The sequence below is a fragment of the Siniperca chuatsi genome, linkage group LG9 (genome assembly GCF_020085105.1).
Source record: "Siniperca chuatsi isolate FFG_IHB_CAS linkage group LG9, ASM2008510v1, whole genome shotgun sequence".
In the NCBI taxonomy this organism is placed as follows: domain Eukaryota; kingdom Metazoa; phylum Chordata; class Actinopteri; order Centrarchiformes; family Sinipercidae; genus Siniperca; species Siniperca chuatsi.
In genome coordinates this window covers 25244193-25259416 of record NC_058050.1, presented here as the reverse complement: position 1 = coordinate 25259416, position 15224 = coordinate 25244193, and the positions used below count along the sequence as shown (strand labels likewise).

General features: G+C 40.3%; 2 protein-coding genes across 7 annotated transcripts in view; both read left to right on the top strand.

Annotated features, from left to right (window-relative positions):
* The first annotated feature begins 1198 nt into the window (after window positions 1-1198).
* Window positions 1199-9824, top strand: atp6v1c1a (ATPase H+ transporting V1 subunit C1a). The gene is made up of 13 exons (XM_044209230.1): window positions 1199-1356; window positions 1881-2041; window positions 2689-2756; window positions 3835-3920; window positions 4541-4635; window positions 4938-5029; window positions 5543-5641; window positions 5784-5852; window positions 6256-6348; window positions 6667-6760; window positions 7756-7853; window positions 7967-8093; window positions 9072-9824. Exons 2-13 carry the CDS (start codon window positions 1910-1912, stop codon window positions 9168-9170), a joined length of 1152 nt encoding a protein of 383 aa, XP_044065165.1. The 5' UTR covers window positions 1199-1356; window positions 1881-1909; the 3' UTR covers window positions 9171-9824.
* Window positions 9825-11003: 1179 nt separating this feature from the next.
* Window positions 11004-15224, top strand: part of LOC122881835 (protein spire homolog 1-like) — a 42977-nt gene continuing 38756 nt past the window's right edge. Inside the window, exon 1 of one of the 6 annotated variants that reach the window (XM_044208476.1) lies at window positions 11004-12150. In XM_044208476.1, coding sequence (XP_044064411.1) covers window positions 11802-12150 — 349 coding nt within the window. In that variant the 5' untranslated portion in view covers window positions 11004-11801. The remainder of the gene's footprint in view (window positions 12151-15224) is intronic. The other 5 variants (XM_044208477.1, XM_044208478.1, XM_044208479.1 and 2 more) reach the window with 5 other exon arrangements.

Here is a 15224-nt window from a genome sequence, read left to right as displayed (position 1 = left end):
AGCACATGAGTGAGCCCATAACAAACTTGTGTTGTGCGTCATTGTTTTTGTACTAGAAGAAAAACAGGCAGCATTTTCTATAGAGAGTGGAGGAAGAGGAGAGGTGGCAGTTTTCCCTTTACAACTGTTTTAAGAATTGTTAGCTATTTTATAGCTTCTTTTCCATTATAATACTTTAACACTTCCAGGCCTTAGTCAGTAACCATAAACACAACTTTGAGACAAATCACAGGACATGTGCGTGAGAAGCTGTGATGGTTGTTTCCAGAGAGCTGTGGGAGTCCATGCAAAGACACAGTGTTGAATGGTGTGCGTGAGAGGAGATGGCATCAAGCTTGTAAATAGTTATTTATCCATTCAATGCTATTTATTTAAAACACTTTTCTCTCTTATTGAACATGAAGAGATCACGCACCAGACTCTCAGCAGTAGTCTGCGTTCTGCAGACTGAATGATTATGGCGTGTGTGTGTGTGTGTGTGTTCTGATAACGTCCCAGCAGACTGGCCTCTAGCCAGCCATGGGCAAGCTCACCCTGCCGTTTGATGTCGAGGGTTGGCTCCAGGCAGACCAAGCATTGTGTCCCAAACAATGAACCCTAGACCCACTGAACTATAAACATGTCCCTTTGGGGGCGTTTTCCTCAGAATCTGTGCAGGAGACACCCAATGTCAGGAAACCTGACCCGGCTTTTCCAAATTTAGAAACTCTAAAGCCTCAAATGCTGCTGACTTGACATCCAAGAACGCCCGTCTCCTTCTCTAATAAGGTAATAACACACTTGGAATGTTGACTGACGCTCAAGTCTCGGGTGGAGTTCTTATTACATCTTGTAATTCAGGAAAGTTTGTTGAATTCCATATCAGTAATAAAAAAATGTTGCCTCACTTAAATAATTTTTGTAAAATTGACTCTGGCATGGAAATGACAGGCCCATTCTACAAAATAAAGTTACTGAGCTATGTACTGTTGCACAACATTTATACAGTCTTGACAATGGTTGCTTTAAGTAATTATTGAGACCCTCCTTTATCTGTTTGCAAGCATCTGCCCTACTGAAGTGTCCCTGAACCTGGGCATCAAACTCACTCACAAGAATCAGAATCACACTCAGTCATCATTTGAAGTTACTTGCCCTGCAGTACCCAATGTCCACCAGCTGTGGTCGCTGCTGAGTTCCCTCAGTGAGCAGAGTGTGTGAGAGGCCTTCCGGTTCCTCTGGGAGATCAGCTGACTCCGGTGCTGCTGTCAGGAGATCTCAACTGTATTGAATGGCAACTATGAAAATGATCAAGCCATAGAAACGCTATTGACAGCTATATTTTTCACTGTTAACGGCCACATTTTGTATTCACAGGTGAGTGACACTGATAAACAATAGCAATAACCACCTGTGTTGTTGTTGTGAGCAAAGCTAACTGGCTAACGGTAGCTAATCCTTGCTGGATGTTGCCTGACCTTATCCATCTTTTTTTGCCAGCTTCGGTTTGTATAACGTTCCAGTAACGTACCATTTCATTCGTATTTAGGACTGTGTAACGTTAGGGAATGAAGATATGTAACAAGTGTTGGCAAAACGTTAAGGTCTGCCTGTAATGGACTTAAACACTGAGTGGGCTCCTGTTGCTTGTGTGGCATCATTCCATTAGCTCGCTTCGTGGTAAACAGTGTCAGGACACTTCATGACAACAGCACTAGCAGCTTTCTGGAGCTAAAATGTAGCTAAAGACAGGAGGTATATTAACAGAGTACTTAACCTGTATTGTCGTTAAATAGGTGTTATTGATAAAGAGACAGACTCATTGTTCCTCAATGGTTTATTAACTGTTGAGCTGTATTATAACACAACACACATTAGTCTAAATGTAGTTTTCCTCTCAGTTTTCTCTAGCTGCACCAGTGCTGTAAGCATGACAGAGTTTTGGTTGATCTCTGCACCGGGAGAGAAGACCTGCCAGCAAACATGGGACACAATGATGGCAGCCACCACACGTACCAACAACCTCTCCGCCAACCACAAGTTCAGCATCCCAGACCTCAAGGTTAATATGGATTTATGGGCTCCCCTGCTTGTCACAATTTCACACTTTTTCTCCCTTGCTGAAGTACAGAGCCATTACTTTGCTGTAATTATGCTGTGCACTCAAGTAGTTGAATGTGGACATACTTTTTTTTCTCGCGTGATTCCTAATTATTTTTCATCTATTTTTAAAAAGTCATATGGTGGTTTCACATGTAAAAGTAGGCTCATATGAAAATCACTCACCTCATATATCCACTGTCAAGAATAAGCTGATTGTGTATATGGGACGCAGTCTTTACACCGATCCGTTGCCTGCATGTTGAAGTGTTGGTTTGGTGAAGTTTTCATCCACAGAGCAGCTCAGCTCGTCTGGTTCGATTCCTCTCTGTGCTGAAGGTGAAGTAACCCCGCTGACCTTGCTGCCACATGGGGCTGTAATGTTCTCCTGGAACTGTTAGCACTGCATGAGCGGCTCTGGACAAAGAGGCGCCATCCTAAGCACATTGGGCCCCCTGGATGTCACTGTAGGCGGATTGAACTCCAGATGTCACTGTTTAAACATAACCCTGCTGACCCCACATAAAAACGACCCAGATCTCAGAACTGATGACTCAAAAGTCATAATGTGCTGATGTTTTACTTTTTGCTTTTTGTGTTCAAAAACAGGTGGGGACACTAGATGTCTTGGTTGGGCTGTCGGATGAACTGGCCAAATTAGACTCCTTTGTTGAAAGGTATGCTACCTGCTGTATTTTGACTTGGAATTAACCTTGCTATTCTTTGTCTCTGAGGAATTACTGTTTTAGTGATTGAATTGTTATTTTATAGGGCTCTGATAATCATGTTGAATATAGTCTGTGTTTTAAAGGGCATGAAAAAAAAATCTTCCCTAACCTGTGCAGCGCTCCTGACTCTTTGATGTAGCCCGTTTACCATTCCCTAATCCCTTCCCTTACCTTGTAACAATGAGGAATTTCACAGGGGCCTGAGGCTAGCGGGCTTCACAGTCTAAACTTGGTAATTTACAGTTGGGTGACACACCAGCAGCTCTTTCTCTAGTCATATTTATACCCAGTGACTTATGCGAGTGTGTTTGAGTGTAATTTATAGTCTTTTGGAAATATTGACATCCAAAATTCACACACAGCCATTACTGCCTGAGCTCTGCTTTGCTTCCACTGTAGAGACTGTGAGAAAGACCAGCCTTGCAACACGGTTTCACTTGTTTGACTACAGCCTGTCTTTAATCTAGTTCCTTTTTTGAAGTTTCCACCCAGCATATCTGGAAAAAAAGAATACCTAATCTACTGAATTCTTCAAAATTGCACATATTAATGCAGTTATTGGTTTTATTTAAGTTTAGATTGAATTGTTTGGATTTTGATTATGTTGTTGTCCTATGTCATATATATTAACAATAAAAATGTTTTATAGATAGTCAAAATGAAACCTAACTGGCAGATATACTTTCTTATGAACTTTTTAGGCATCAGATGTGACTTGGCTCTCAGTCTTTCCTTGGCTTTACTACTGTAGACACAGTTCTGCTTTTATGTGCTGATAAACAGTGTGGTTAAAAAATCTTGAAGTCTGCCAGGCTGCCGTTTTATAAATTGCTGTGTCAGGAAATTACCTTCACAGGAATATGTGAAAGGTTTTGATGTGTGTGTATGTTTACATGTGTTAAATTTGGGCGATGAGGGCGTGGTGGTCGTGTGAGCATGTGCAGGGTGAATGTGTGGTTTTACACTGGCTTTGTGCATGAAGTTTGTGTTGACATGGCGTGTTTTGATGTCTCCTGGCTGTTCACAGTGTGGTGAAGAAGGTTGCTCAGTACATGGCCGACGTGCTGGAAGACAGTCGAGACAAAGTACAGGAGAACCTGCTGGCCAATGGAGGTACAGTGATTGTTACAACACAGTGTGTCCCGATTATTTTAGTACCAAAAAAAGCTGTGATTATCAAGTGGGATAATGCAAAGCAAGGTTAACTGGGCAGTAATAATAATAACAACTTTATGCACACTGATGTTGTTCTAAACAATCTTGAGAAAAAGCCATCCGACGACTATTTGATGGATCAGATGGATTATCCAAATGACCCAAAACATATTTTCTCACTTAGCTCTCGTGGTATCTAACCAGATAATTTTGGTTCTCTTTTCCCAGGCCACAGGTTGCTACAGATTTCTCTCTCAACAGTTTTCATAGCGACTATTTCTTTAGTAGAACATAGCTCTGATCAATACTGTACGGCAAGATCTGAGGATTATCCAACAGGGACACGGTTTCTAGAAGGCCGTGTTGCTGTTGAATTCTTAAAATGTCCTTTCGGAATGCTTTGGCCGCAAACTAAGTTTCATTCATTGTATTGGGGTGGCAAACAGTTCTGGGCAAATAAAATGACCCTTTTAGCTGAATCTGAAATCACTGTAATAAAACTGTTTACCCAGTTTCTAACTTTCTATAATCTGATAAGTAGATAATAGCCTGACAGGTCTTTTGTTGTCTTTTTCCAGTTGATCTTGTCACCTACATCACAAGATTTCAATGGGACATGGCAAAATATCCCATCAAACAATCACTTAAAAACATCTCTGAAATCATCTCAAAGGTAGGTCTCTCGGTTACATTGGAAAAATAGTGAATTCAGCATGTATGTTTGCCAATATTTATTATTTATGTAAATTGTCAATATTGTTTATTTTTGTAGCCTAATGGGTAGCAGTAGGGCTCTAACACTATCTGCGTGTGATTTTATTTCCCGCTGGGCCCGTCCAGCCTTTGTGCTCTTACTCTACTCTACTCTCTGTGTAGAGGTGTGTCTTAAAGAGCATGGTACTCTGTTTGGTACTGTTTGGTCATGTTACTGTTTTTTATTTGTCATTCATAAATAATTTCTACCATCTTTCACAGCAAGTAACCCAGATTGACAATGACTTAAAGACCAGAGCATCAGCTTATAACAACCTGAAGGGAAACCTGCAGAACTTAGAAAGGAAGAATGCGTAAGTAATCCAATGTACAAATGTGCAAGTCTGACACTACATGTAGGCTGAAAAGTTTTTCACAGGAAGTAATGTAAAAAAAAAAAAAAAAATCATCAAAGTGCCTTTTAGCAAAAGATTTGAACTTCTTTTAAATTCTAATCAGGTGACTGGCAGCTCTAAAATATAATACTTCCCCTGCAACTATGCTGTCACACTAGAATTTATCAAACAAACCTGCCTGGTTAGATCTTATCCCTCTCCTGGCAGTATCGTTATTTTAGTGGTTTAGGGAATTTCAAAAGAGATTTTCAGGTAATTTAGGAAGGGTGTTGCAATGTGTCAGGAGCATCAGTGTGGTGTTTTGTTTCACCTTGGTCCGAGCTTACTCGTCAGTCAAGGATCACTGACCATGTTTCCATGACCATGTCAGCACGGTCTAAAAAGTTACTGCGACTTTGACATGCTTTGTCAACACTAGGTCCCTTCTCTATGTTGCGTCCATGTTATTGTAACACTGTTGTGTGCCATCAGGGGGAGCCTGCTGACCAGGAGCCTGGCTGACATCGTCAAGAAGGACGACTTTGTACTTGATTCGGAGTACCTCGTCACTCTGCTGGTAGTTGTACCAAAGTGAGTATTAGTTCTCTGGTATGGCAAGTATTGCCAGAATGTCTGGATGCAAATGATTGAATTAGAAACATTGGGCAGCGTGATACAGGAGAAAGATAAATGAGATGCTATCTTCATATCTCCTCTGCCTTTGTTCTTTCAGGACGGCATACACTGATTGGCAGAAAACATATGAAACGCTGGCTGAGATGGTGGTACCTCGATCGTCAAAGTAAGTGATGTCGTCATGTCAAATAAAATGTTAGATGAAACACATTTTGGCAGAAAAACGCTCATAACAAGTATTTGTTTCACATGATTTTGATTTCATCTTGTTTATTTTTTCTTATACTGAGTATTTATAAGCCCACTATACTTTGGTCTTAATCTACAGTTTGGGATCAGTATCATTACAGCAGTAAATTACACTTATTTGCTTTTATACTTATATCCACTTTGTACTTAATTTATCTTACCTGTATTATAGTGTATTCTATTTTGGTTTGCTTAGTACTTCTATTCCTGTGTGCACTGACGTGATAGTGAGCAGCTGTAACAAAAGAGTTTCCCCTCGGGGATCAATAAAGTATTTCTGATTCTGATTCTGATAACATGTACATTGTCTTTTCTTCCAGTCTGCTATTTGAAGACAATGACAGTGGACTGTTCAGTGTCACTCTATTTATGAAAGCCATTGATGACTTCAAACACAAAGCCAGAGAGAACAAGTAAGAGTTGTTCTACTGAGCTAACAAACTCGATCATTGCACAGGACTGTATGAATCACAGACAAGAGGTGTGAAAAGTGTGTACAAGAGAAAAGTAGCTCATTTCAAAAGACGCCAGACTGCAAGGCAAGTGTAAATAGCTCTAACTAAATATATTAATTAGACAGTGCTACAGTGATCACAGGTTTTATCACAGGCTGATTGTCACACAGCTTAGATTCTTCTCACATTTTTCATGTGTGAAGAATCTAAGCCAGTATACAGAAATATTCATGATCAAAATGAATCTGATATCTGCCCACTACATCTTATTTCTAGGTTCACAGTGAGAGACTTCCAGTACAATGAAGAGGAGATGAAGGCCGACAAAGAGGAGATGACACGGCTCTCCACAGATAAGAAGAAGCAGTTTGTAAGTGATGGAACAGGAAAGAATTTTCCAAATGACATTTTTTTTGCAAATACTGTTAATGGAAGTAGTTATTTTGTAGCTTTCTTTTGAAGATTTGTTTGCAATGTGTGGCTGCTAAGACTTGCTCACTGATACAGTTCCACGCTGGGTAGTTTACGGCCTCCTACTGATATTTCCAAGGAACCACACAAGTGGTTTGACAAGCTTATTATCTACTATACAAATTATGCATATGTTTAATTATTGCCAAGCATACTTTGTTTTTTAGACCAGCCATAATTTTTAGTACATTATGAAGATTAACTTACTCAACTTAAATCCTGCCTGAGATAGGTAAGTCATTACAGTGAGGATTTAGTCACTTTATTTTATAATAATGTTACTTTTATTTGTCAAAATTATCTTTCTGTCGTATATGGTAATGGGGTCATTTTCCATGTGGTAAATTACCGAACGCTCCAACGCCTGAGAATTGATAGTTTAAAGCTGAAAGATTATTACACTCCTAAGGTATGTTTCTAGAAAATCTCTCCAGATGGCACACAACCAGCACTGTTTTCATTAGGATGATTAGGATTATAAATTTCGAAGTTTCTTGAATTAAAAAGGTTGTTTTTTTTTTTTTATCTGACTGGATGAAGAAAAATGGAGTGATTACTTTGTGTTTTTAGAAAACAACCAATTAAAGAGCCCGAAGCAGTTGGACATCTTGGTGCTGTGCAGCCAGCAGCAGTCAGAAAACGCTGACCACACACAAATCCACTGCAGTAAAAACAGTTTCTTTCACTGGTGTTGCACAATATGGACTTGTTGAGGACAGAAAGAGAAATGTAGCCCTTTCTTTTTCCTTAAGACCTGTCTGCCAAATTTGGTTTTGATAAGAAACAGACATTTAATCTTGTTGGTTGCAAATCCATTCTTCTCCTGTTTTGGCGAGACTGTAAAACTGCCACCTCCAAAAAGATATAATCCTAATCTGCATCACTTCTCTGCAGGGCCCACTTGTCCGATGGTTGAAAGTGAACTTCAGTGAAGCCTTCATCGCATGGATCCACATCAAAGCACTAAGGGTCTTTGTGGAATCTGTTTTAAGGTACTGTGATCAGAAATACAGCCTTAAAATCACCCATACATATAACTACATATAAGCTGAAGTAGCATTTGGAAAGTTTTCTAATGGGCGTTTTATGTAATGTGTTCCTCCAGATATGGGCTGCCGGTGAACTTTCAGGCCATGCTCCTGCAGCCTAACAAGAAGACCATGAAGAAGCTGCGAGAGGTGCTCAATGATCTGTACAAACATCTGGACAGCAGTGCAGCAGCCATCATTGATGTGAGTACTTTCATAATATTGTGTAAAGGTTCTTACTACTGTAAGGTCATAGCATGAAGAAAAACACTGCACAGGCCTACGTTGCTTCAAGATGTGCAACTATAAAAGCTTTCTAATATGATTATCATGGCAGACGTTAGAATATGAAATATCATCTCAGTAAGTATATAAACCATTGCTGAACTGATAAATACAATACAACATATTATAACATACAACACCTCCATGACTTAAAAGAATTAAATCTCAAAGTATCTCTTTTAAACTTTTACTTCTTTATGCTAAAATGCATTAATATGTGTTTTGGCTTTTCCAACATTTTAATACAATTCTTTGCAGTTATTTTAGATTTGCGTGTGCTGGAGGAGGAGTTGCTCACAGCTGGGAAAAAAAATCTGTTTTCTCTTTTCTCTTTGAAGTTGAATTGCCTGTGACGTTCCAAGTCACAGGTGAATTGACATCTGACATTGCGCATATTGAATACATTTCCTGTTAGTATTAAATGGTAAAGTATGTTGATTTTTTTGTATACTAACTGCAGAAACAGTATACTCTGACGATTAGTATGTAGTACATTCTGTATAGAATTAGTTTGCACAGTACAATTGATTTCTGACCTTCCGATGGGAGTCTGTACTGCTGCAGTCTCTGCTTCTCCTCCATCACTGTGTGTAACAGGTGCTCCTTCTCATGGCCATAGCTGGTTACTGCAAACAAAGACAGCAACTACAGCTGCTGACAACAACTACAACCTCTTTATATACAGTCTATGGTGTGAACTTGTAGTCACATATCAAATAATGTTTTTTTTATTGAGGTATAAAGCTGTATTGATTAATTTCTCTTAGGAGGGAGTTATTTAGGGAGTGAGACGTTTTCTTACTAAGCACTAAATGCTGTTGTGTTTTTCTCAGAGCTCATATAGGTCGTGATCTTTTCTTAGTATGCACAAACAGCCTGTACTGTCTCTTTTCTCAGTCTGCGATGGACATCCCAGGCCTAAACCTGAGCCAGCAGGAGTATTATCCTTACGTCTACTACAAGATCGACTGCAACCTGTTTGACTTTAAAGTTTAACACTTTGTCTTTATGTTGAGTGTTGATTAAGTTCAAAGGTTTTCCCTGGCACAAACCTCCCCCTCCTCCACCTGGCCCTGCTGTATGTCTCCCCGCTGTCTGTCTCCCCATCAGCTGCTTGAATGACAACGCTGCATGTTCATTCCTTGTGGTGAAACGGCTCATCAGCAAGCTTCTACCACTTTTACAACCAAGGGACAAAAAAGATTTTTAAATATTGTTTCTGTTTACAGTTTATTTTTCTTCTGAGGCTGCACATATAATTCGCTTTTTTGATGTTAAAAGGAATCATTCTGGAGAGTTGTATATTTACTGTGTCATTCCACATGTGCTGGTGTGTATTGATATCTACATCTTCTGTATTGGTGTTCAGACATTTGTGTTTACATATGGGCAATGTTATCACTGTACCCATGGCAACCAGATCTGGTATGTGTTTCTGAGATTGTGGGGTCACCCTTGCAGACATTGTGAAACAAAGATGTTATATGAGTGTGTGCTGTTGTCTCATGTTGTGTATATTTGCTGTCAAAAGAGATCTATATCAGAGTACTGTGTAAGCCATTGATTGAATAAATATGATTGGTGAATTAATCATATGAAATGCATGTGAATTTGTGAATTGATTAATAAATAACCACTGTATGTATTTAATTTCTTCTCATATTTTGTTTTGATTGAACAGAATTCAGAATGTTTTATGAATATGGTGTGGGCGTTAAATGGTGATGTGCATGTGAGAAAAACGAAAAAGAGACAGAGGAAGTGTCTCTGTGTGGAGTAAAGAGAGAGATCCTCTGTGAAGCCTTGTGATGACCCATGATCATATGCAGAGCCTCTGGCAATTTCAAGGAAAGTTCCTCTTTAAGCAGAAACCATTTGGAATCCACATAGCTGCAAGAAAAACACTTCAGCTTCAACATGGAGGACAGCTGGAGCTACCAACAGCCAGCAGAGGGCACCAAACAGACACTTTAGACAGAGGTCCTTGCATGATATTTGAATATGTTTTATATATATATATATATATATATATATATATATTAGTCAAGGATAGAGCCACTTTTAACTGCTTCACATACTGTTGAGAAAGTTAATCTTCAATATCATATTTTACAAACTGATCACATGCGTAAAATCTGAATCTGAAAAGTATTCTAGCTGTTAAATTAATATACTGGGGGAAAAGTGCTACATTTCCCATTGAAATGTAGTGCAGTGGAAGTATAAAGTAGTATAAAATAGAAATCCTCACTTATAGTACAAGTAATTGTACTTAAGTACAGTACATGAGTAAATGTACTTAGTTACTTTCCACTGCTGTATATATGTGTGTCTGAACTGTATGTATGCTGCAAGTTCCATGACTGGAAAAATGGCATAAAGTCATACAGAAGATCCACAAATTATTTATTATTTTATTATAATAAAAACACAATAAAACATCAATTTGTTTAAAAAATGTAATGATTGAATAAGACAGATAAAATAGAACTTTATTCAGTGAAGGAATTTGTTGTGCCCAAGATGCTCAATTTACATAACAGAATATATGTATATAGCACATAGTATAGTACAAATGATGGGGCAACACATCAGCAGTACCAGTTACTATGTTAGTAATTACAAACAATGAATAAACTATACAAAAAATGCATCAGTGTTACTATGTAACAAAAGTTTACAATGGGCTGAGAAAAATGAAAACACTGTATGAACACACATGTATAATGATTTTTAAAGAGACTGCAGATTCCACAATTTAGCAGTATCCTGTAGTAGTCATTCCACTCATGGTTGGGGTAATCTCCCCTTTGACTCCCTCTGCCTCCCACCCTCTGTGCATTGTGTATACCCAGTTATAGACCTACCTTCAGGTTCCCATCAGGTACAGCACACAGAGAACCAGAGACCAGCCAGCAGGCTTACTCCTATATGCTGGAATATTACACACACGTTTTCTGCAGCGTGTGATCATTTTATTAAACACTCGTTTATTTAGGGATGTGCACCATGTGAGCACGATGTCAACTAATATACCACCTCAGCTGATACTGCACTCAAGTTCCCTTACAAAATGTGTGATTAATCGAATAACCTGCAAACAACTGACAGTGAATCTGAGGATTGTGGGCCCCTGGGGTTCTGGGGTCTCGAGGAATTGCCAAATCCAGCGCTGACTCCAATGAAACATATTTGAATCTGAATTAACCTGAATTTGCAGAAGAAGAGAGTATCACCTTGCATCAATACCTGACCGGTCTTTTAAATCAACCCATCTCTCAAAAGCCCGGAAATAGATGCAGGAACGGTGTGTGTGTGAGTGTGTGTGTGTGAAAGAGAGAGATCATGTGATGTAAGAGTGAGGCTGGCGTGCTAGGTTGTGATGTGAGACACACACACGGTTGAAGGCTACAATCACACAAACCCCACACACAGTCTTATGACTGCTGGTACCGAAACCTGAACGAGGCGTCGGGCGGGCGGGGAAACAACCACCGGTGCGCTGCCGCCGCTGCTGCCGCTGCCCCGGGGAGCAGGGGGGAAGCATCAATGCCTCCAGGTTCCCTCTCACATATCGGCCTGGACCTGTTCTCGTCATCGGGCCTCCTGCGCTGAGATAATGAAAGGATGGCCGAGCAGCGATGCGGGGACCACGGAGGGCTGACGGATGCTGCTGCAGCGACTCGCCGGGATGAGACGCGGCATCACAACACGATGAATTCAACGGCGGACGCAGGAGCAGAGTGTCTCTCTTTGGAGGAGATACTGAGGCTTTACAGCCAGCCCATCAATGAGGAGCAGGCTTGGGCGGTGTGCTACCAGTGCTGCAGGACGCTGGCGAAGGTACACCGGAGCGGGAGAAGCTCCTCCGCCGCCGCTGGAGCATCAGCGGCGGCTCCGAGGAGGATATCCGGACCGGGAGATGTTAGGATACAGAAAGACGGGTCTGTGAGGGTGGAACACCAGGGCTGTGAAGGTAAAATGTTATTTAAGAGTGAGTGCGCCTAGAGCCACTCCGATCTAGGCCAGAGTGTCACTTGCATTTCAAATATCGGGGCTGAGGTGTTGTGATGTTCCTTATGTAAAAGACTTACATCAAATCCAGGAGAATCACAGCAACACTTGTGTATAATCCCCACTAGGAATATTATAGTGGCACCACAGAGCAATAATGTCACTATAAATAAAATGTGTAGGCCTACACATATTTTCAGCTGCAAGTGTGGAGGCTTTCTACATGTTTTTCTTGATCAGGTGCTTCATTTGCACTTCAAGATTGGGCTGCTCTACAATCTGCAGCAGGACAACAAGCCAGAGTTAAGGCTCCATGACTCATGACCTGATCACTGATAAACAAAGGAATGTCTCCTCTCTCATCACAGACACCCCGCTGCCCTCACTCTTGTGGTTCCTCATAGGTCTACTGTAGTGTTTTCACTTATTTTCACTATTTCCTCCTCACTGAAGGCATGTGTGTGTGTGTGTGTATGCATCATGTGGTTTCATCTCTTATTTAAAGCCTCTCAGCCTGTTTGCCACCTCCTATCAGATCAGTGTGTTCATTCCGCTTCATCTGATTAAAGAATGTGATTACAAGCTGAAATGTGCATGGGCACTGATCGGATGAAGGTGTGGGCTGATGTGTGTGAACAGAAAACAGTTTTCAGTGGAGGGATGGTTCAACCCTGCACACACTATATATGTTTGTATCTTTATGATTCAGCTGTTCCGAACTACCTGGGACATGGGAAATTAATTACAGCTATAATTAATGAGGTGCCATAAAAAATCAAGCGTTAGAGCCCTGCTGGTATGACAGTGTTTCTATTGCTAAGCTGAAAATATCCAAGACAGTGAGAGGAGCAACAAAGTGTGCCAAATGAAAGATCACTGCAATATTCTGGAAATGTCCCTTTAGGGATTTACACAGTGTCTGTGGGGCTATATCGAGCTTTTATAGTGACTTTAATGTACTTTATGGCAATTTGTGTCTCATGTGGGAGAGAGTTCCAGTGTTTCTGGGGTATTTGTCGAGTATCCGAGTTACTACCAATCTGTTTAACAAGGCATCAAACAAAATTCAATCCAAAACAAAACAGATGACTCTGCATGCCATGTGATGTGTGTGTTGCTACAGTCGATGGGTGTATCTCTGATCGACAGCATGCACTTAAACCAAACACATAACAGCGTCTTGTCAGACCGAGGCCTGGCATGTCCATCGTCCGCTGTAATCACATCTGCTGATACACCGAACACAGAGTGCAGAGCAGACTTACTGAATGCATATCTACTGTATCTATCTCTGTCTGTAATGGACTTTACCTGAGGGCCTGAGGGATGTGCTCTTAACTCAGCTACAATGTACACACACACACACACACACACACACACACACACACACACACACACACAATACAGAACACTGCTGAGTCAATGTTGTGACCTTTGATTCAATAATTCGTCTAATCAACTTTTATAGTCAAATACGCGAGGCGCAGCTGTGATGATGGTGCTGGGTGTGGCCTGTTGTCTATATGCTTAGAATGAATGGGCTATTTTTAAGAGCATGGAAGCAACCATTGGAGAGGGGAGTCCAGGCTTTTGTTCCTCAGTTGCTCATGTACTTTTTGCTGTACCCACACAGCAGCTGTAATGTTCCAAATGTGTTCATTTGAAATGATTTTAAACTGGATGTTATTTAACACTATTGATTATATAAACGTGCGCAGTGTTATCATATCTTGTGAGTGTTTAGGTCAGTTTTGTTCAAGTTTGCATTTGCTGCTACTACTTGGAGTGGCAGAAGCTGGAAGTTTGAGCTTTACTTTTGGCTATTTCTGCTTGCTTGCTACACACTCTCAATCGCAACACATAATGTCCGGTGTACAGCTTATCCAATATTTGGATATATTTTTTAATGAAGTCGTTATTTCTATTTTTGTTAAATTAGTTGAGCTACCTCAGTCTTTCCATGAACCCCCCGACAACTGCAGAAGTACCCCTTGCTGGGAATCACTGCTGTGCATGTCTTCAGGCAATTCTAAGTAATTTTGCGAGTGTTTGGATCAGTAAAACCACACAAATGGTTTCAGTTTTCAGGGTAATTTGCTAATTGCCTCTTATCTGTGCTGTTCAGAACAGGCTCTCTCTCCCTCAAGCTCAGTCAGACAAACTCATTCAAGATAAATCTGTGGCAAAAGTTTTAAGGATTTAGGGTTTCTGAAGCTCTTATCTGCAAGTTAAATCCAGACAAGGTTAGCTTTAGACCCTGTTGTCACTCAAAACCACGTTCACCTAGTATTCTTTTATTCAGCAGTTTATCTGGGGCACCTGACACTTTGTATTATATCTAATAGCATCATGAAAGCAGGACACTTATATTATTATTTTTGTGTCTAGACTTTGATAAATAGATTTAATTTCATGCTGGTACCCTCCCCAAGTGTTATAGTATTATTAAGAAAGCACATTTAATCATCTGCTCACCCTGTTTGCAGTACACATAGACACACACACATCACACTGTTAACTCTTCTTCACCATAGAGCAGGAAGGCATTCAAACCTACTGATGCAAGTTACCGTCATGAGATGATGTCAGAGCTGTTGTGATGTTGCATTACTGCGTGTTACAATACAAAACAGTCGTTTGTTGAGAGGGTCATCTGTTAGCAGGCTGTTTGTTCATAAAAGCTGGGCTGATGTAGCCTGGAGAAACATAAAAGTGGGTCTTCTTTTTGAAGGGAGTGCATTCATGCAACATGGCTTCTTGGGAGGAGTTTTGTCATCATCGATCACATGCTACTTAAACCACTAAAGTAATTAGAAATGGAAGAGCTTTTATTAACACTGTTTGCATAATGATAACTAGAGCACAGGGCACTTTCACTGAAATTAGTTTAATTAGGAATAGAATATGTAATCACTGATAAGTAACCTACAAGGGGTGCTACACCACATAACAAACTGTAGGATAGCAAAAGATGATAGAAATCCCTACATTTAAAATTAAAAGTTTTTCCTTCAAACCTGCACTAGGAAGTGAGCA